The following is a 20961-nucleotide window of genomic DNA, read 5'->3' as shown; positions in this document are numbered from 1 at the left end:
AATAGAGAAGCTCAGACACAGAAAGGTTAGCAACCTAATCCTAAACTGCTGAATTAAAAAAAAAAAAAAAAGTCCATTAATTCAAATTAGCTTCCACCATCAGGACTCAGTAAGTGGTTGGTTCGAGATCAACGAACACGCAGTCACAGAGCATCCAGTAAGAACTGGAGAGTTGTCGGTCCACTGTTAAATTCATTTGAACGTTCTTCCTCTCTGCAAAAGCAATGAATGCATAGCATACAAAGGCATTTGATACATAAAAAACAATAGGCACAACATGAAGCGTGGATCTTGCTGAGATGCTGAAGAGCAACTAGAAATTCTTCACAACTCACATTGCAGGGGACAGGTATAAAACGTGCGGATAGAGCTTGGATGCCAGCTCCCGCTTTATGCTAAATGTGTCACTGGAAGCGAAGGGCATATTTGACACAAATGTGTCAGAAAAGAACCTTAATGCTAGCTGTGACAACTGTAGATAGCCTGTCTAGTTATTTTTACCTTAGAAGAACCTTTAGGATGACCCACACGCCTTGCTTGTAACAACCAGCAAGAGCCTTTACCTTTGGGGCAATGTCAAGATGACCTCAGTAACTAATGAGGGAAGGTGACAAAAGACTTCCATTCAGCACAGACCATGAAAGCGTCTGAGTTTCGTAAACAGGAAATCTTTAAATGATACAATTCTTTCCTTTTGTATTTCACAGAAAAGTAAGGTTGGACAAAAGTGGGGTTTGATGGAGATTAAAAGCATTGAAATGGTCTTACTTCCCAGCTGTGAAAAAGATCAATTAGCACAAACCTAAATGCCAGCAACAGATACCTAGAGGGACAGGAAACCCATCAGCTCCATCAGCTTCTCCTTCAAAACTGGCCTTAACCTTCCACATACAAGACTTTCAAAACATGTTGAAAATGTTTTTCAAATTCCTTTCTTTCTGAGAATATATTGAATGTAGAGGCACAATATACAATATATGTAAATCTGCAAACTCGCAGTGAGAGGGACTTGTCTGGCTCATCGTGTACAAAGTGATACCTGAAACACCACACCATTTCTGTTTGCTTATGGTTGTTCTATCTGAGGAAATGAAGATGAAAACGTTTGTACGTCTCTCTAACAAAGAATTGCCGCCATTCAGCTAGATAGCACTAATCAGCTACTTGCAGAGGTAGTGGGAATAGTCAACGCAGAAAGATACAAGATATCTATATTTAAAAAAATCTCAGTGCACCTCCTTGCTATTTTGCTCAGAAAAATAATTATTGAAAAAGCCTCTAGTCCGCACGTAAAAAAATCCAATCCCTTTCTAAAGAGCTGGTAGTAGCAGATTAGCAATTTTGATATTCCCAGGCAACAGAAACATACAGTCAGAGTTAAGGTGGTATGGCCCTCACAAAAAGCTGGTAGAATAACACAACATCTCGGATGCAATAGCTTTCAGTGCAAATCTGTTGGTGTTTTTTTTTGTTTTGTTTTGTTTTTTCCTGAAACAGCACCAATGGGTCGCATTGCTATGCATTTAGTCCTATACTACATTATGACCATACGAGAATTATTTCTATGGTTGTAGTATCTTAAGTATTTTGTGGTACATCATTCTGCCTTCTCTACTCTCTTCTTCCTTTCAGTGCTGGCTCCCGTCAGGGCACTGTGAAGCAGCATGGAGAAACAAACTCCTTTTTTAGTACTACATGCCAGTATCAACAGCTGCTACTCTTACTGTGTCCAGCATCAATCTGAAGAAATGTAATAGCATGCAACACTAACGCCAAAGAACAGAAAAGTAACAACAACTGTTCCTGCATGTATCCCGAGACTGCTAATGTGTGCAAAGGACAGAATTATTTTGGAGTCCTCATAGCACAAGTCAAAAAGAAATACCCCTAAAATAAGTGGGAAGCAAGCTGACACAATGCGATAAAGCTTCAGTGATATTATTGAAATCAAGTGTCTTAAAAGCCATAGTGAATTTTGCCCTGTACATGGATGCAGAAATTGAAAAAGGCAATTAACTCTCCCCATGAGGGAGAAGCGAGAAGAGATGCTTACTGAGTTGTTAAGCCTGAAACAAAGGAATTCCTCCATAAGTTTACGATACCGGAAGGTATATTTCCCTTTACACTCCAAAACCCCTGTGCCTACGACTGAAAGAGATCACCTACAGGCAGATCCTCACTGGAACACTTTGATCAACTTTTACCAAAGTAGAACAGAAATGAAAAGCGAAATTGCTCAGGACTAAGGAACTGAAATCCTCCTGTCTGGCCACAGGGTGTCCTCCTTGCTCTATGCTTTGGCCTCAGATGACCAGCCTCTGCAGGGGGGAAAGGTCTTGATTAAAAAACGCTCAGTTAATGGCCCAGAGGTCTGTAGTTTGCTCAGACCAACCTGCTCACATTCATTACGGTAAAATACACACTGAGGTTACTCTTCCCGGTTTCCTTATGCTAATTATTTTGCCTTGACAGGTGCTGGTGTTGCAGTCATCTTTTTGAGCTGGTTAGACTATCACCCTCTTCTCGAGATATGGAACTGGATTAAGAGTGCCACGGGGACAACAAGTCCAGTAAAGCTTTGCATGTTTTTTTTGTCACTGACTTTAAGAACCAGAGATGTTCAGGGAAATTGTCCAGTTCACATCTCTGCTAATACAGGATCCTTTTGCACATACTTAATCCAGCTCCATTTTCAAATTGATTCTTCTGCTGCTCTGGGGGAATTATTCTGATGTGTAACAGCTTACGTTTAGACCTGAATTCTTTCTTGCATAACCGTACTGCTTTACTTCCAGTTACAGCCCCTTCCTCTATCCTAAACATTCTTGTGTCTTGCTGGGCATTGTCACACCTGAAACATCTATAAGCTGCTTCTTTCAAATCTGCTCAAACTGCATTGTTTTGGGAATATGTGAGAAGGGTGGGGTGGGGAGGGAATGAAAACGCGGGTGACAGTCGGAATCCCTCCACTGTCCATTTACCTGAGGTACTCGTAGAGTCCATACATGGGCAAGAAGTCAATGTCAGACAGAAACATGTATGGTGTGCTGATATGCTTCATGGCCACATTCCTTAGCAGATTCACAGGATAGAACTGGCCCTCCTTGTACACGATATGGTAGCCGACATTGTGGCGGCTCATAAGTACTTCTGAGCCCTGGGCGTAGCGCAGAAATTGCTGGGCTTCTGCATCAGAAAGATAGAGTGCCAGGCTGATTGGACCTTCCCAGTGTTTGCAGATGGCTTCAAGCATCTGGAGCCTGAAAGAAGAAGGGTGAGAATAAGAAAAGGCTGTTTCCCTGTCTAGGACTCTGCCTGAGTTCATCTAATCAAATGCAGATATCTATCTCTAAGTGAGACAGATTGGGGTCACTTTATATGCTGTGGAAAGCAATAAATATTTCTACAGCACAATTCATCTCATCTAAGTTGATGTCTCCTGGACAGACGGACTGCACTCTAGATATGCCTACTTCTCTCCACTGAATACGAGGGAGCCTAAGATGGCCCTAGCTCAGATACACACATCTAGAGCTCAAGATACCTAGAGCTAGGTGAAATCAGCACCATCCTTTCTGCCTAAAGCATTGATGCTGCAGGAAAACCAAATGGATGATGGGACTTAATCTGATGGGAGCTTTGAGCAGTTGCAGAGATAGATCTGTCCATGTGGATCTACTTACAGGATAGAAATCTCGTAATCTCAAACAGTGTCTAGTGCCCAATTCACACTTCAGGTCAAGCTATTCTCACATGCTAACATACTACAGTACTCTTCAACAAGCTTGTGGAGAAGAAAGGTGTACAGACCCACAGATTATTTTACCTGCTATTTTAGGAAAATCTTCCCCAAATTTTTGCAAGGCAGTTAGTCAAATTTTAAAAGCTGTTAAAAGTGATAGCTCAAGGGAATACTGACTTATATGTACATTTGCATTGACCAGAAGAAAACTCACTGTCAGGGAAAGGATGACACATCAATAGATATGGGAGTTACTATGAGTAAAGAGAGAAGGACGAAGAGACATAGCATTGCTGCAGAGTATCAAAAGAACGTTTCAGACAAACCACCATTTAAAACACTAATTTGTATGTTTTAGCAGTATCTCAAATTTCATTAACTTACTTTTAGAACAGGTTGTATCGATGTCTATTTTTGAAAACTTCCAGCAGTTACAATACTATTGATGAAAATGACAACAAAAGATCTCATACACAAACGTAAATCAAACCCAGCCTGGTCAAAATCATTTAAGCTCTTTGGGTAATTTATAAAGAATTGCCTAGAGATTAAGATATGCCACCCAAAAATACAGCAAGAACTGATTACAAAGCCTCTTGAGTTAATACAAAGGGAAATGAACCAATGCAGCCTGGCCAGTTACTCTATTAAAAATTAGGAAGAGTAGACTATGCAACATAATTATTTTCTCTTCCTTTCAAATCCACATTACCAGATTTTTCCTATTAATATTTATACCGAACACAAGAAAAGTTTTCTGCATCATCGTAATCAGAGAAAATAATTTCCCCCTCCTACTATCTCCCTAAGCTTTGCAGCAGAAAGGAATGATACACCAGCAAACACACATTCTGATTTAACATTAATAGCTTTTTCCTGCATGTCTGAATGATCGTGATGACATCCAAGACGATATAATCATTTTTTCTTAGGTATGAGATATTACCTTTACTAGTCTACATCTGGTACATTATTTTTTATCTGTTATTGAAACAAAGGTTATTATCAGCCTGAAACACATAGCTGAATTAGAAACATAGATCGATAAAAAAGATCTAAAAGTATGTGAAGGCTTTAGGCTTTTGATTGTACAAATAATAAATAGAGAAAAATACTTTCCCTCCCCCCCCTTTTTCCAACACAGTGGAAACCTATTAATCAGGAGACTCCAATTCATCAGCACTCGGAGTTAGGGCAGCCTTTTAAAAATGGAATACTTGCCTAGCAAGAAATGCAGCAAAATGCCTTTCAAGGACTCCAAGCAGTGGACAAACGGTGTACATAACTTATTTAAACGGCACACCTGATAATGCCTGCAAAGCTTTTCATGATGGTTAAGTGGGAACTGGGTTTTGTTGGTATAAATTTCCAGCTGGACAGCTTAGCACCCTTTAGAATACTCCATTTTGCTGTGCCGTTCTCATTGACAGGCTCCACTTCCACAAGTTTGATACAGGGACTGCTGGGTAATACTCCATATTCTACTCTCTATAGGTTGTTACAATAGTCTCCTTTGACCATAAAACTTAGAATTAGTTTCTAAACACAAGATGAACAGATTATTTTGGTTTTGTTAGCCATCGTGAGGAATATGTTCTCTTTAGGACTCTAGAGAAAATAAATATACTTCTGTACTGCATAATAATGAAGTCATCATTTAGTTGGTAAATTTTTTTAAAGGTCTGTTTCAGTCAAGAGAATTCCACTGGAATTCAATATTTTTAGGAGATTATTTGTTTTCACATTTCTTCTTAAGAACACTCAACCAATTTACAACTCATTCTCACCCAGTCTTCAGTCAGTGTAATGGTTACCCAGTCTTTCCTTGTCCACATCCTGATCTCCCATTTTTGTAACTCCCACTCTGATTTCTGAACCTCAGGTACATAGCATGCCTTTAAAAAGGTTGCCCAACCACAGCACATGCATGAAAACCACAATAATGCAACCAAGCCACTATCCAGGAAAATGTCACATCAGTGTAGAAGGTGACAATTAACGAATAACGAACAATACTGGACAAAGTCTGTCTCAGAGCTTCTATCTAAAGACATTAATGTCTGCTCCTAAACTGCATCCCTCTCTTCCATTCCCCAAACCTATGGCACATGCAAACATAAGCCTGTCACAATAGTAATGTCAGTCTCAACTCCAACAGGACTATAATTGGAGACACTAGGAGCTGCTTTCTTGCCTTTCCTCATCTCGGATGATCATTTGAAAGAAAGATGCAGGAATGTAGTGTATAGCACATTATTTATGTACATGTCATCTTACATCTGAGACACTATTCTTAAATGTCTACAGCTATGCTAGAGGAGTTTAATAAAAGTGGTTTAAAGAAGATACAAACAAAGTAAGGCAGTAACTGAAAGATGTGAAAGAAAACAAAGCAGCTAAACAGTTCTTTGGTATGATATTATTTATTGATTTTAGCTGAAAGAAAGTATTTCCAACTCAAATCAATAATTTATAGCAACACACCAACGAAGTAGGGAAGATTTTTCCTGCACAGTATCAGGAGGGCTGTTCTTCCTGAATAAAAATGTGTGGTTCTGTCTATCAACAAAAACATGTGCCCCAGTGAGGATCCAGAAAGGGAAACAGATGCTCAGACTTTGCATCAGTGCCAGTGAATCAGCACTGAGCCTCAGCTCATACTTTTGAATTAAATTCTGGGGGGAAAATATACCATGTGCACACACCAGCTTTACTAATTTGCTGTGGCACTCGCTCAGGGCCTGGCTTAATTTATTTCTTTAGTGTTTTACTTAAAGGTTTGTGAACACTTAAGAAATGTGTCCTCAATTAAAAATCAATAGAACAGACACTGATGTGCATAGCAAATCATAACACAATGTGCAGGACGCGGTGCTGAGGCACAGGTGAAACAGAACAGCCCTCATTTGTTCGTGTTTATTTTTAAAACAAGCTGTAAATGTTTTGTTGATCTGAATTCCTCTGACCCTCCTGGAATACTGCTGACTTTCCACTGGTATAGCAGCAGCGGTATTCATGGGTCATATTGTATTCCGTACGTGCTCTGTAAATGAAATACCAGTTTCTGGCTAATTTTCAAGGGGTTCTGACCTGTTTCGTAACCCGCTCCGATAGCAGTAACTACAAAGTTTGGACTAGATTCTAACCGAGAAGCAGAAGGCAAAAGGAGACTGACAATTCCAAATTTCACATAGCTGGCTGATCCAGACTGCACTTTCAGACCTCCTGAAAACCAACTAATTGCAATGGTGGGAATCAGAAAGGTGCAGTTGGAACTTGTCATGAAATGCATTTTTTTTCCCTGGATAAATTCCATTTTACATCAGAATTGAAAGTTCAAAAGAGTTAAACTAGAAATGTTATTCTGAAAATCAACATTTGTCTAAAAATGCAATGACTCTTCTCAAAAAGATATTTTTAATTTCACACTGGCAGATTAAAAAAAAAAAAAAGCTTTATTTTCAACTTCCTAATTTGAAATTAAAATGTTTAGTCTTGATTTTCACTATGAGAAAAATCACTAATTGAAATTGAATAATGAGGAAATACTATGTGTAAAAACTTGGTCAGCTACAACTGCTTGCCTAAGTCTATTACAAACATCTCCTGTTTTTTCTAAGTTACTGCAAAACTCCATAAACTAATAATGTCTGACAATCCTGACAAGTAACAAACCCTGCAATTCCAGTATTTGGTCTCTCATGAACTCTACCCACACTCGTGTGTGCACTGCAGAGCTGAAGTCTGGATGCATGTGTGGTATCTACATGTGCTACTCCTAATTCAAGACAGGTTTCACAATATGACATCTAAGTTTCTACGAAATTGAGTTTTTTCTTTCCAAAGCATTACATAGTTGGATTTCTCTGTAAGAAAATACTGTCTCACACTTCCAGATGAATGAGAGATTTTCCCTACCTGTCCATTGAAAGTTGAGCCACCAATGTTACATCAGTATTGTCTGAAGCAGGCTCGTATTCGTAATGTAGAAAATACAAATGAGTGCGATGGACGGTGAAACGTTCTCGACGAAATTCATAGCATAAGTCATCCTCGTCCAACTCAGACAGCTGTTTCTGGAGCTGTAAGGAAAGAGTGGACATAAAGGTAAGTTCTTTTTAATTATTTTAGCAAATTAGAGAGAATGAGGAGGTTGGGAACTTGCAATATGATGGAATGGGGAGTGGAAGTGGAAAGCCCCATCCCTGAAAGTGTTCAAGGCCAGGTTGGATGAGGCTTTGGACAACCTGGTGTAGTGGAGGTTTTCTCTGCTCATGGCAGGGGGGTTGGAACTAGATGATCTTTAAAGTCCCTTCCAACCCTAACCATTCTATGATTCTATGATACAGAGTAGCAGAATTTTCCCAAGCCTCTCTTCTGCAAGTCACTGGACAAGAGGCTAGAAGAAAGCACTTGTAACTGAATTGATAAGGCAGACAGACCATTGTATTATGGTCTATATGTTGTATGTATTATCTGTATTACATACTTTCAACATCCAGACTAGAAATGAAACAATGAACAATCACAAGTTTGAGAGTTAATGCTCCAATGTGACGTGTAATGTCATTTCTTATTGGAAGCAGTGCTTCCAACTACTCATAGACATACAGCTCCAGTAGACAAGACTCAGCAGCAGATTAAGCTTTTATGTGCTGGACTGAGCAATTCCTATTCTGCTGCCTTTGTTGGAGAAATAGTAACTGCTGCTAGCAGCATGGACAGACAGCTGGAAAAGGTACATCTTTAACTGATTGTTATTCCATCCCTTGAGATTTGTGTATCCACACTAGTTCCATTTTGCAATGAAAATATTCTTTCAACTGCAGAGGTGCCAGAATTAAGCCTACACTTTTAATGGGATTTATGCTTCTGGATATCTACATTGAGAAATCCAAATGATGGCAGATTAGCAGAGACCAGGTTTTTTTTTTTTGCTTCCTTGGAAACCAAGCCCCTTCAAAGTCAAAACGGGCATCTCAAAGCAATCCAATCCCGAGTAACTTAGACATGTAGCTTTAAGAGAATAAAAATTCAGCTCTGGGAAAGAAAGAAGACAAACACTGACCAAATCTCCATGTAGCTGACCAATTCCATCCCTGACCTATATTATTTTAAAGCCAAACATCTGGCCAGATTATTTAAAATGCATCCATTTAAAAGGGAAAATCAGTCATAACTGCTGTAAAATGTAATACAAAATGTAACAAAGATGAAAATTATATATGGTCTCAACATGTCCAATAGAGTTCTGTTGCTCTAAAATGTAGGTTACTAATAAAGGCATCATTTTAATATTTTATTTCTTAAAAGCAGCCTATAAGAAGAATATGATTGCATATTTATCGGTAAATAAAAGTAGTATTCATTTTATAGGGATTTTACAAGTTTTGATAAAAATCACTGTGCACTTCAAAACTTTCATGCAACTAACAGATTATTGAATTACAGACATTCATTTAGATTTAAAAATCTCTTATTTTTGTCCTGTGCATAATGATTTAAAATAATAGTTTCACTATCTTCAAGGAAAAAATATGGAAAATGTAGATGTTTCTTGTTCTAATACTGTTTAAAGAAGAGTTGTTGTTCTTGGAGCTATAAGCATAATGGTTGCCATCAACAATAATGCTTACAGCTGAATGTTTTCCTGTGAAAGGCTGATGGAATAATTCCTGATATTTTCCTGTACATCACTCTATAATCTTCTTTTGAATAATGGAAATACCTCCTTTGATTTCAATGAGTTTTGGATCAGGCTCTCACTCTTCTGTGCTATTGTTCTGCACAGATCTTAAAACAGCCCTCAAGAGAGACTGCTTTTAGAAAGACGAGAGTCTGAATCTTGACAAATCTTTACCCAGGCAAAACTTATATTGAAATAAAGATTTCTTTTGGTGGAAATCAGGAGTTCTTTCACATACTCTTTCTTCACAAATAAATATTTATATTTATGTTTATATTATACTTTCTTTAGATTTATTCTGCTTTACAAATCATCATTTGGCTAGCTGTACTTTATTTTCCATATCACATTCAAACAATATTTGAATTAAACCCAATATTTACAACAATGACTAGAAATAGTATTGTATCTTTGTTTCTTCCTTGAAAAGAGATATTAGTACGCCCTTAACAGAGCTATCAAGGAGATGACTGAAATTTAAATGGCTAAAACAATAGCAAAGCACATTTCAGTGGTACGTTACTATCCTGCTGTATGTATAAATGACCAGGCTAGAAGTTTACTATTGCACAGCAGCTATTAACCAGGCAGTCACTGAATGATTATTAGATTGCATTCAGGTTGCAAGCTAAGGGGATAGAAATACTTAATTATGAGTTAAAGAATAAAATTTGGGGCTAAATTATGGCTTTTTGCACTACAGAGCTCTAGGTGAGGGAAGAGGAGGAGACACAGCTCCTTAGAGATCCCAGTATTTTGATGGTGAAACTCAAGTCACAAAGTTGCTGATGGAGGTGAAAGAAAGCAGCCAACAGCAGAAGATCCCTTCTGCTACAGGGAAAGGGAAATCTTGCTCTTTGTCCCTGCCAGACTTTTCCTGAGCCTGCAGCTATGCTGATAGTCCAGGAGGTTCTCCCTGGCACTTCCCATGACTCATGCTCAGTACTGTATGTCGTGTTAGGACCCAAGGACGGCTGTGTCCACCCCTCTCTGGAAGAGAGCAGCGCCCAGAAGGACCGTGGGCACAGTGTGCTCTGACTCTCCCCCAGCTCCGTCCTCAGCACCCTCCACTCGAGCGCAGGCAGATTGCGAGCCCTGCAGCAATCTGCACAGACTGAGAGCCCTGGCTAATACGTGGGCATCACTTCGCAGGATCGGAGACACAGCTCCATCAGCACTTTGCAGGAATGCTTGTGCAAGACCTGCTTGCTCATACCATGAGCCTAGGTAGCCTTGGGAGCCAAGCAAATGCAGCTCACTCAAGGTGTGCTCCTTCAGGTAAGACAACCAGCACAGGACAGGCTGTGACTTGGCCTGTAGCATCGTCGCTGCGTATTTGGCAAGTAGCTTGTGTTAAGGAAAGGCCTATCTTGCAATGGTGAGGCAACAGGCACTGGAATGCAACTGCATGGGATTATCCATTTGAAAACTCCTCTCCTACTGGAAGCAATGCTGGACACGTCAGGCACTCTGGATTTGGTCTAGCAAAACCTCTAAGCTCACAAGCTATCTTACTGAAGCTAATGGTATGATGTGGAAAAACTATCAGGGCCAACAGCTGGGAGCTGCACAGCTTTGTGCAGTTTAAGAGCCCTTTTCCCTCTCTCACTTTCTTTGTTCTCCCCATTCAGATATATGTTCAGATACCCATGCCCCAGTATCACATGCATATATAAAGGCTGCTTCCTCTTTATTACGAAGAGACACATGCAATCTATAAATGCATATTGCACCCAGTCATATGCCATTTTTACACTCATATTTAAAGTGAGGAATGTTAAAGATGCACACCATTCAAAAGACAGGGAATTGACTAAGACGGACACATATATATCCTTAAATGTATCTGTTTCTGAGTTACCTCATATTATTTTTCAGTTAGATGATCACATAAAATTTCCCCAATGATATAATCTTATCTACAGCATGCATATTGCGTGAATCCATTATTTATAGACAAAGAACTTATAGCTTCATTTAAGGTTTGCTCCCGCATTACGTCTTGTTCAAAAGATGGCTTTATAATGGGAATGCTGACAGATCTATGCAAACAGATGCTTTCTTAAACACAGTGCACCATCAAAACGAGGATCTTAATGTCAGCTGGATTTGATAAAGAGATGGCATTCCCATTATGGACCCCTCCATTATATTTGTAACAATATGCCTAATACAGCAAAGACTTCTCAACCTTAGAGTGACAGCATGTATTCTCATAAGCGAGTACCACTTAGAATAAGATTAACTGTTTCTACAAGATTTTCAATGCTAAGGCTACTTGCCACTGAGCGTGTGGGAAATGTCATCTCTAGGAAACACTCTCACAGTTGAAAAATGTATTCTTTTTAGACTGTGTATGGTAGATGTTCTCTTAGGAAATACTGTAGTGGGAAACAAGTGCTTGCGCTAGCATCATGATGTTACTTGATTCAGAAATAAAAATGGCAGCCATGAAATGCATAACACAAAAACAAAGAGACAAATATATAAAAAAATATATGTTAAGTTACTTCTCTGGGCAACCACCTGTGGCAGGTGATCAGACTTCACCATCTCAGGGAAAGCAGTCTTTGAAGCTAGGCTGGCCAGAGAGGCACAGGCAGGCCAGAAGGTATTCCAACTCTGCCATAAATTGTCATGATCCGAGGGCTGGAGCACCTCTCCCGTGAAGACGGCTTGAGAGAGTTGGGGTTGTTCAGCCTGGAGAAAAGAGGCTCTGGAGTGACCTTCTAGCAACCTTCAAGTACCTAAAGTGAGCCTACAAGAAAGCTGGAGAGGGACTTTTTGCAAGGGCAATGTAGTGATAGGACAAGGGGCAATGGCTTTAAACTGAAAGAGGGGAGATTTAGACTAAAGGAAGCAATTCTTCACTCTGAGGGTGGTCAAGCTCTAGAACAGATTGCCCAGAGAACCTGTGGATGCCCCTTCCAACCCAAACCATTCTATGATTCTATGATTTATCAGATCTACTTGTCTGACTACTACATTAGTATGAGATGAGGTGCTGTTTGCTATCCATGTGATAGATGGTAGACCCATCTGATACACGGCACACAACATGTATTCTTCCACCAGCGAACTGGTTAGTCTGCTCATAAATCTCCCTTTTCCTAAGGCTGTTCCTAGTGTAAGCAAATTTGTGATTGGTTTCATGTTTTTTTTTTAACTGCTGTGTCACAGAAACAATTTACTTCCCACCAAAATCTACAGGATTTCATCTCGGATATGATCAATCCAAAATCCAGGGTCAGAAGTACTTTCTTAGGGATTAGCAATATTTAAAAAAATCCACCAACAAACAATGTTTTGTGTCCAGAGTCTATTTAGATCTTGGGGAAGGGGATAAAAACCCTAACGGAGGCATCTCTCTCTCTCTTCAAGTGTTTAAGGTGAGGTGAGATGACGCTAGGCTTAAGTCACTCACTCACTCAATATCATGCTAACACAACAGGGACTGCACAGCTTAGATGAAAACTTTTAACTTTCAGATCATCTTTCCTTCTCCCAGGTGTGCACAGTTAAGATTCATAGCACAACATCAACTCAGCTTAGCCACTGAGACAAAAACTAACACCAGCCCAGGATGAAACTATAATCTGGTTATAAACTGCAGCAGTTTCATTTCCTCCTGCGTAGCTGTCCCAGTTCCCACCAGTAGGCAATTTGGATTGCAACATTTAGCACTTTCAAAGTGTGAATTAACTGTTGCCTTTAGCATGGCATAAACAAAGCAGATGATGATGTAGAGAGGAAAAAGCATTCACTGAGTCTTGTCTGAGATGACCTACATAAAGTACTTCTGGCTTCTCCAATGATTAGTAATAAAAACCAGACTAATCCCACGTCAATTAAACCTTTATTCCTCCCACGCCATAAAATTTTGTACATTTGCTATGGGTCAAATTGAGCCCTTCTGTGAAACAAAGCTGTGCTAAGGACAAAGAGGATAGTGTCTGAGCAAGCCTACCTAGCCAGAGGAATTTTGCCGCAGCATGTAAAAAGTAGCTAATGCTCTTGCTAAATGGAAGTAATGGCTTATGTGGACTGCAAACAATCAATGCAATTAAAAGTCCAATTTTTAGGCATGCATAATGTCTTAGAGAGTTCTGTATATATGACGTACAACTTCTCTTGATCTCAGCTGCAGATGTCAGATCTCGGTAGTCCTCTGCATCTCCTTTCCCCAGGTCTCTGCCAAACCTTCTTGGCTGAGCTTTTCTCAGTCCTCCCTTGCAGCATAGTGCCTTGACAGGTTGGTCTCCTTGCTTTCGTCTCCCCAGATTGTTCCTAGCCCTGTTCCTTCTTGTGTGGCAAGGTCCATGGTCTAAGTCAGTCCTAGCCCTATTTCTAGTCCCATGGTCCCTATCCAAGTAGTCTGACAACTCGCTATACCTACAGGCACTCATCAGTCCTTTCCTCTTCCTGCTCCAAACCCTCTCTCTCCAAAACATACGTCTCAACACTTTTCTTTCTGCTTTGATCTAGCTTTTGTCCCTTTTACATGTGAATCTGGACTTTTTCTCCTCCATACTGCCTGGACATCAGTGAGGGCAATCGATGTCCCTCAGAACAGAGACCAAAGAAGTTCCTGCTCTCAGCTCTACTGTCCAGTCAGAACCTGGCATGGAGCGTTCAGAAGAAACAGTCACAGTAAATGCTGGTCTTTGTCTAGGTCCCCTGCCTGCAGCATGCTCAACTCTGCTCTATCACTTGGATATATATAATCTGGTCAGACCTATCTCCTAAGAGAGAGTCTCCAGAGATCTGAGTCTCCTTAAAGTCAAAGAAAACACTACTGACAATGTGTAAACCATGAATTTTCAGCATTATAATTTGCCTAAGTTTTCACCAGGTTGACAAAAGACATGCTCCTGGCCCAAAAGTCAGTTCTTTCTCTGAGATACGGAGTATTTCCATCGAGAGGTCATCAGAACTTGTGGTGTGGGCAAACATCTTAAGCTTTTCCCCATTCCACTTTTAAAAATGAGAGAAAAGAAAAAAAGGCCCATAACAGCATGACAAAAAATATCCCAGTCTACATGATCCTCCATCTAGCAACATTATAAGCAGTTGAAAGTGGTATAATGGCAACTTTCAGGCAACTAACAGGATGGGCTGCCAGCTCAGCATTTAATAACAATAACAGTTATAATAATAGAAACAACACAGCGGGGGAAGTCAGGACTTCTCCTCAAAACTGCCATATACCATCTGTTACTACTAGAGAAAGACTATGTCATGACAAAATAGTAACTTTAAATCCCAGTCCTACAATTGATGCAGTATTCTGAAATTCTGCAGGAGCAAAGGGTACTCAAAGCATCAGTATGACTGCAAGTTCAGCACCCTGATACTCACTTGGAAGCTCCTTTTGCATGCTATTTTTAGAGATTCAAAAATTGCTGAATTTTTTAGTAGAGTTTACACTATGTAGTACATTGCTAGAATCTCCTGCTCTTCTGGAAGATATTACAAGCTGGAGTGTATAGCCGATTGCTGATATTAAGAATCTCTGCTTTGCATAAAAAAAGTAAATAAGTATTAACATATTTAGTAAGTATACATCTAAGCAAGTGTTTTCAGGGAGAATTAGATTTTTTGCACTGTTTCTTTGCATTGTTGATTTGAAAATCTGAAAATAAAATCTGCAGAGAATTCTTTCCTGTGTTTTCTGAAAGGGTTCTCTAACGGGAACTACTGTCCTTTTCTTAAAGTGAGTGAAATCAGTGATAAACTTCCCACTGATCTTGCTCTGGGCTTTGGATCAGGACACTGGCTTCACTAATAGGAGACACCCCATTCAACCTTCAGATTTAGTGCTTTGGCAGAAGTACCTGGTAAGAAGCTGTCTGCAGGAAAGAAGTTTTATGAGAATGCTAAAAGGTTGAATGTGTGCCTGTGTGCTTGTTGTTGTGGGTTAGGCCGCTCCAGCAACCAAACCCTACACAATCGCTCACTCACCCTCCCCCACCCCCAGGGATGAGGGAGAGAATTAAAGGAGGAAAAGGGAAACCCGTGGGTTGAGATAAGAACAATTTACTACTACCACTACCAATATATATATGTACGGATATGTACAAGGATAAATATATACAAACGAGTGATGTACGGTGTAATTGCTCACCACCCCTTCACCGAGGCCTGTCTCGTCCCAAACTAATGATCCCGAAACAGATAAATCCCGATACCGCAATCCCACATGAACGGGAGGCCCCGAGACAGAGAGCGAGAGAGAGAGAAAACACTCTGAGAGTCTGAAAGTGAGAGTCTCGGAAGGGCAAAAGTCCTTCTTTCCAGCTGACACTCACTTTTATACTGGGCATGATGCTGCATGATATGGAATACTAATTGGCCAGTTTGGCCCTCAATCTTAAGTACAAGTATAAATCGTAAGGAGAGTCGTGGACCCCTTGTCCCGGCTGTGCTCCCCCCCTATCCTGTTGTGCTCCTGCACACTGGCAAGAACACGGCAGCTGAAAAGTCCTCGAGACCTCAGTGCCAACCACAAACATCAGCTTGCTATCAACATTCTTCTCAGAGCGAGCCTCTGAGTAAAACCAAAACACGGAGCTCTTCTAGCTGCTAAAAAGAAGAGCTAACCCTGTCCCAGCTAAAACCAGGACACAAGTGTACAAGGATGCTTTCTCAGAACGCTCCCCTAGTTCTGAACTTGTGGTCCAAGGACTTTCTGCACCAAAGCTTAATAGCTCCTGATTGATTTTCTTTCCCTAAAGAGTCACTTTTTGAGCATATGTATATTTTTAGCAACATTACCTCCTGCTCAAAGCTTCATTACATCGTGGGTGAAATGTCTGTCTTTGTTTTGAACCTGCTACTTGTTATTTCCACTTCATTCCCCCTAGTTCTTAAAGTGGAAGGAATGACAAACAGTGGTTCCCTGCTCACCTTACAAGATGCTCCGCTTCTGAAGATTATCCTGCAATAGATCATGGGAATGTACTGTATTTTAATAGGACACCTGTGACACTGTATGTGCTACAGCAGACAGAGTGAGAGAAAGAGTGGTTTTCATGATAATCCTATTCTTAGGGTCTCATAACTTCAAAGCTGAAACTTGCTTTTTGTATTCTACAATAAAAACGACAGTCAAGTTTAGAGGGGAGCTTACATCAAGGGTAACTAATAAAACCCAATATCTTCTCCTAAGTGACTACTCTTAAGCTATCCAAAGTTAGATTTTTTTCCCTATATCTGATTGTTTTGATAGAAGGCTGTTAACTTTTTGGTGTCTCTTGGCAAGTTAGGGCTCATGTATTTTTGTATGTCTAACTCATTCTTTCCCAGTATCTCTCTTTTTTTTTTCCCAATTTATAAATGGAAGAATGAGTTACATTTCTTTTTCAGACATAAGCCATACCATATACCATATTGCGTTCTACTTGTCTTGAATAAGAAACAGGCTTGAACGGTTAGTCATTTCCAGTGTCTGTCAACTAGATACAAGTTCAGTAAAATGAGCCATTTTAAACTTTCAGGACTGCCATTTTCAGCAGCAAGAACTTGCATTCACTGTGCACTGCTTCCCAACAACTTGTCATCTGGAATAAATCTGTTTATTAAGGATTTACAGACCTCTGGAAAACATAACAACAAGTTTGTGACTGAATTCATGCTCTTCGAACCCACACAACATGTTGTGAATTCAGTATAATTTTAACCTGCATTCCTAAAGTGCGATGAAGGTGTGTTGGTCTGTTGTCTTTTTTCTTTTTTTTTAATGCCTCACTCCCCTTTCTCTTCCTATCCTACCCTATACTCTGTTGTATCTTGATGTCTCTGACTGTCAGACTCTTAGTGGTCTTTTATCCCATTCAGTTCACTTGATTGTCTAAAAGCCTCTCACTCTTGCAGAGGAGTTTCTTTCTCCATGTGCTTTTGCTCCCACTGTGCGCTTGCTTTCTCTCTCTCTCTCATATCCTTGCTTCAGTCTCTCCCAGTTAATGCTCTCCAGTTTCTCATCATTTCCCACTCCTTTCAGAAGACAGTGGGATGGTCAAATAAGTGTTTGGGAAGCCATGCCTTGCGCTGAAGTATATCCATCTGATCTGTGAGTGCTATAGTTAAAAAATTGAGAATGGCATCTCCTGTGGTCATTTTATCCACAGACTAAATGGAAACACTACAAGCCTCAATGATGCTATTGATTGCCAATTATCTCTTAACTGCTAATGTGTACATGATACTGGCTTTGCTTTATTGATTTTTATATAGACAACATTGTATACTTTAGAATCACTTTTTTCTTGAAGATAACATAAAAGCTAACAGGTTCCTTTTTATTTCTTTTCAGACTGTGTAGCCAAAACTGATACTTGGTCTAGAAATCTCCACACGCTACATTATACACAAGGAGTTCATATACGTCTGTATAAACATTTCAGTTAACAGTTTTTTACATTGGAACTATATGTACTAAGGCGCACGCAGGCATAGGAACATCTGTATGTAAACACCCTTGATTTCAACCATTTTCAAAGGATTTGCTTCGTCTGAAAGATTCTGATTGCAAATTTTATGCAGATAGACATAAATGCTGCTGTGTTTGGTTAGGGGCAGTGCAGAAAAAACCTGCACAGTCTCACAGTCTATGCGTACTTAGAAGTATTAACCCATCCTATAGTTTGCAGCATGGCAAGAACTCATAGACCTAAATCCATCAGTCTTGATATTCTAATTTCTTCTTCATTATTTGTACATTAGTATCTACTAGCCAAAATTGGCATCACTGTATGCTGAACAAACACACAGCAAGAAACAAGCCCTTCCCCTGGAAAGTCTTAGGTCTAAGGGCGAGATTTGCAAAATTGCCTAATGGAATTAACAGCCCAAATCCTCATTTCCAGTTTGTGATCCTACCTTTGTTGGGGATTTTTAAAAGGCAAGGCAGCCAAAAAAATGCAGCAAAAAACAGGGCAAAGGCAGGATTAATATGACAGTTTTACAGGCGAGGAACTGAGGCACAGAGAGATTAAATGATTTGCATGGCGTCACTCCTGGAATCTGAGCACCGACATCAATTTTCCTGAGTGCCTCTGCACTGCACTGTTCACACCACCAACTCAAGTCTTCACGTAGCCTGTACCTTGAATGAACCACCCCCACCCTCTACATCTTCAAGACCTAGACGTCCCACTTACATTTTCACTGTTAACGTCTGCTTCACTGGGGCAGCCAAAGAGTTCCCGTCTCAGCAAATTCCCATCGTATTCCAGGAATGTCAGGTAGAGGTTGCGGAAAAACTCCACGTGCTTGTTTTTCACTCGCAGCTTCTTTGGTGAGTTCCAGTGAATCACCTCAGAGGGAAAAAAAATAGAAAACACATCCTGCTGTCAGAATATGGATTTGCTTTATCTGCTCTTTTTATGTGTGTTCAGTTCGCTGCTCTCTTAAAAACAAAAAAAAACCAACCCCAAAACTACACAGACTTCCTTCTGTCTTTTTATCAGGAAGGCTTTGCCACGTCTTTCACAAGGAACTGCATACTTGACAGGTGATGTGCTTTGAAACTCCTCCATAGGATAACGTGCACATTTGAGTTGGTGTGCTGCTCTAATTTGTGATGCAGCACCTCATAAATGCTGCCACAACTCTAATCCTAGACCTGATAGGTTATGGACTCTGTTGAAGAAGATGGCAGGACGAGGGACGCAGGGATGTAGGTATTAAACATTAATCTCAGATTTCCACATGACTGTTTCAGCTAATGAAATTGATTCACTGTTTCAGGCCAGGCAGACTCTTCTCTGGTTAGGTATTAAGAAGAAAAAGCTTGAAATTAATTCCTGTATCCATTTACACCCTTCAAAAAGACTGAATTTAAGCTGACTTCCTTTTCGCCATTGCTTCATTTAAACGAGACCGATCTCAGTTGTGTTACACAACACAGTGATGCAGTACAATGCTTCACCCTTTAAATTCCAATTTGTAGTAGGTATTTAGCCTCTGCTGATGGGAGATGACTCTCACACTGGCTTAGGCTGACTCTAATGCTGACATAAAGGGCCTGATTCTCATTTACATCAAGGCAACTTTGCACTGCTGCCAGTGTGAATGAGAATGGGGCCCTAAGGAGAAACTAAGAGGGAGCCAAAAGTGGCTTGCAGAAATGATTTCATTTTATAGAGGCTATATTTTTGGCATAAGGAAAAAAACCCACTAAATGCTTTGTATTCAGTTTTATTCCTGTAACTTCTAAAGAGATTAAAAAAAAATTCTCCCTTGGGAATATTTCCAAGTTAGGAGTTCTGGAGGTTCTCTGAATCCATTAAGTTAATTGTGTGAAGGCACCGTGTCACTCACACAGAGCCACAAAGCTGCCACGCCAGCTGCCGAGCCGGTCGCGCAGTAAGCTGTGCTCCGAACATCGCACTGGTGGGAGGGAACGCACGGAGCTGCGGCGCAGCACGTAGCACAGAAGCAGCCCTGAGCAGACGAACGCAGTTCCCTTGGTGTCAGCAGCACAGCTCCACAGGGACAGGGAGCCCTCTGAAATCACACTAGCTGTTGCTGAATGAGTGGTCTGGAGGAGGAAAGAGCAGGACGTAGCCTGAATTCTTCCTGTACTAACTTCAGCAAACAACATAGTCTCTCCACTTGAGTATTTATACTGCCATGAAAGCTATGGCACTCTCTTCTACGTAGCCAACATCAGTGAAAACATCTCCTGACAGGGAAAGCTTTATCCCTTTCTGGGATTCCACTGCTGAGGCTACTAGGATGTCAGAAAACCACACACGCAGTTAAAGAAAAGCAACTGTAGGGAAAAAAATCATTTCAGAAATAGGCAAATCACTTTTTCCAGTTATAGGAACACTTTAAATCAAGATCATGATGCATCTACACACTATATCAACCTGGGAAATTATCTGGAGAAAAATAGTTAGTGTAGATATTTTTCCCAGGTAATGCTACATTCTTTGCTGTTTTTTATTTGTCCGTATGTTCGAAAGTGTAGCTTAACTGCACAGTAACATGTTGCTGCAATGTGTGCTGAAAATACAGACCACCACAGAAACAAGAGGAGCTTTAGCTAGGTTAGGACATAAAACTGAGATGACATATTTCCTCCAATGAAAAATGGATCTTCAAAACCTTCCTTCTTTGAAAAGAACTTGACATATTTCATCCATTGCATTTAACTGCTGCAAAAGGCATTAAATGCATGCAAAAAAATCTCAATGATTGAATCCTACCTCAGGGAAACACGCACACATAACAGAAGCACAGGGCTGCAGGAACCTAAAGGGCTGCTTAACAGTTTTACCAGTATGCATTCTTAGAAGCAGGCATAGAATGGAAACTATCTGCCAGTAACTTGCACTCATTAAGAATGGATCAAAGAGAGCTGAGAAACTGACAAATGGGACAAAAAATACCTGCTAAGAAAAATCTTCTGCATGTTATCCCTGCTACTCCTTACAATTCATGTGAGTTTCCTTTCGGATGGCTTCATGAGCATCCTATTGTCCTGCTGAGCACTCTGACCACTCACCCTGGGGACCATGAGCACAGA

The 20961-nt window shown here is 40.3% G+C and overlaps 1 protein-coding gene across 3 annotated transcripts in view; it reads right to left on the bottom strand.

Moving 5' to 3' along the window:
* Positions 1–20961, bottom strand: part of LARGE1 (LARGE xylosyl- and glucuronyltransferase 1) — a 204591-nt gene that overhangs the window by 13345 nt on the left and 170285 nt on the right. For 2 of the 3 annotated variants that reach the window (XM_086610255.1, XM_086610256.1), the window contains exons 9-11: positions 18587–18742; positions 7661–7824; positions 2982–3260 (exon numbers count right to left, since the gene is read on the bottom strand). In XM_086610255.1, coding sequence (XP_086466381.1) covers positions 2982–3260; positions 7661–7824; positions 18587–18742 — 599 coding nt within the window. The remainder of the gene's footprint in view (positions 1–2981; positions 3261–7660; positions 7825–18586; positions 18743–20961) is intronic. The other variant, XM_086610258.1, reaches the window with a different exon arrangement.

Source organism: Tauraco erythrolophus, chromosome 4, assembly GCF_009769465.1.
Source record: "Tauraco erythrolophus isolate bTauEry1 chromosome 4, bTauEry1.pri, whole genome shotgun sequence".
NCBI classification, from domain to species: Eukaryota; Metazoa; Chordata; class Aves; order Musophagiformes; family Musophagidae; genus Tauraco; species Tauraco erythrolophus.
Note: the sequence above shows the minus strand (reverse complement) of the source record. Positions and strands in the feature narration are given on the sequence as shown.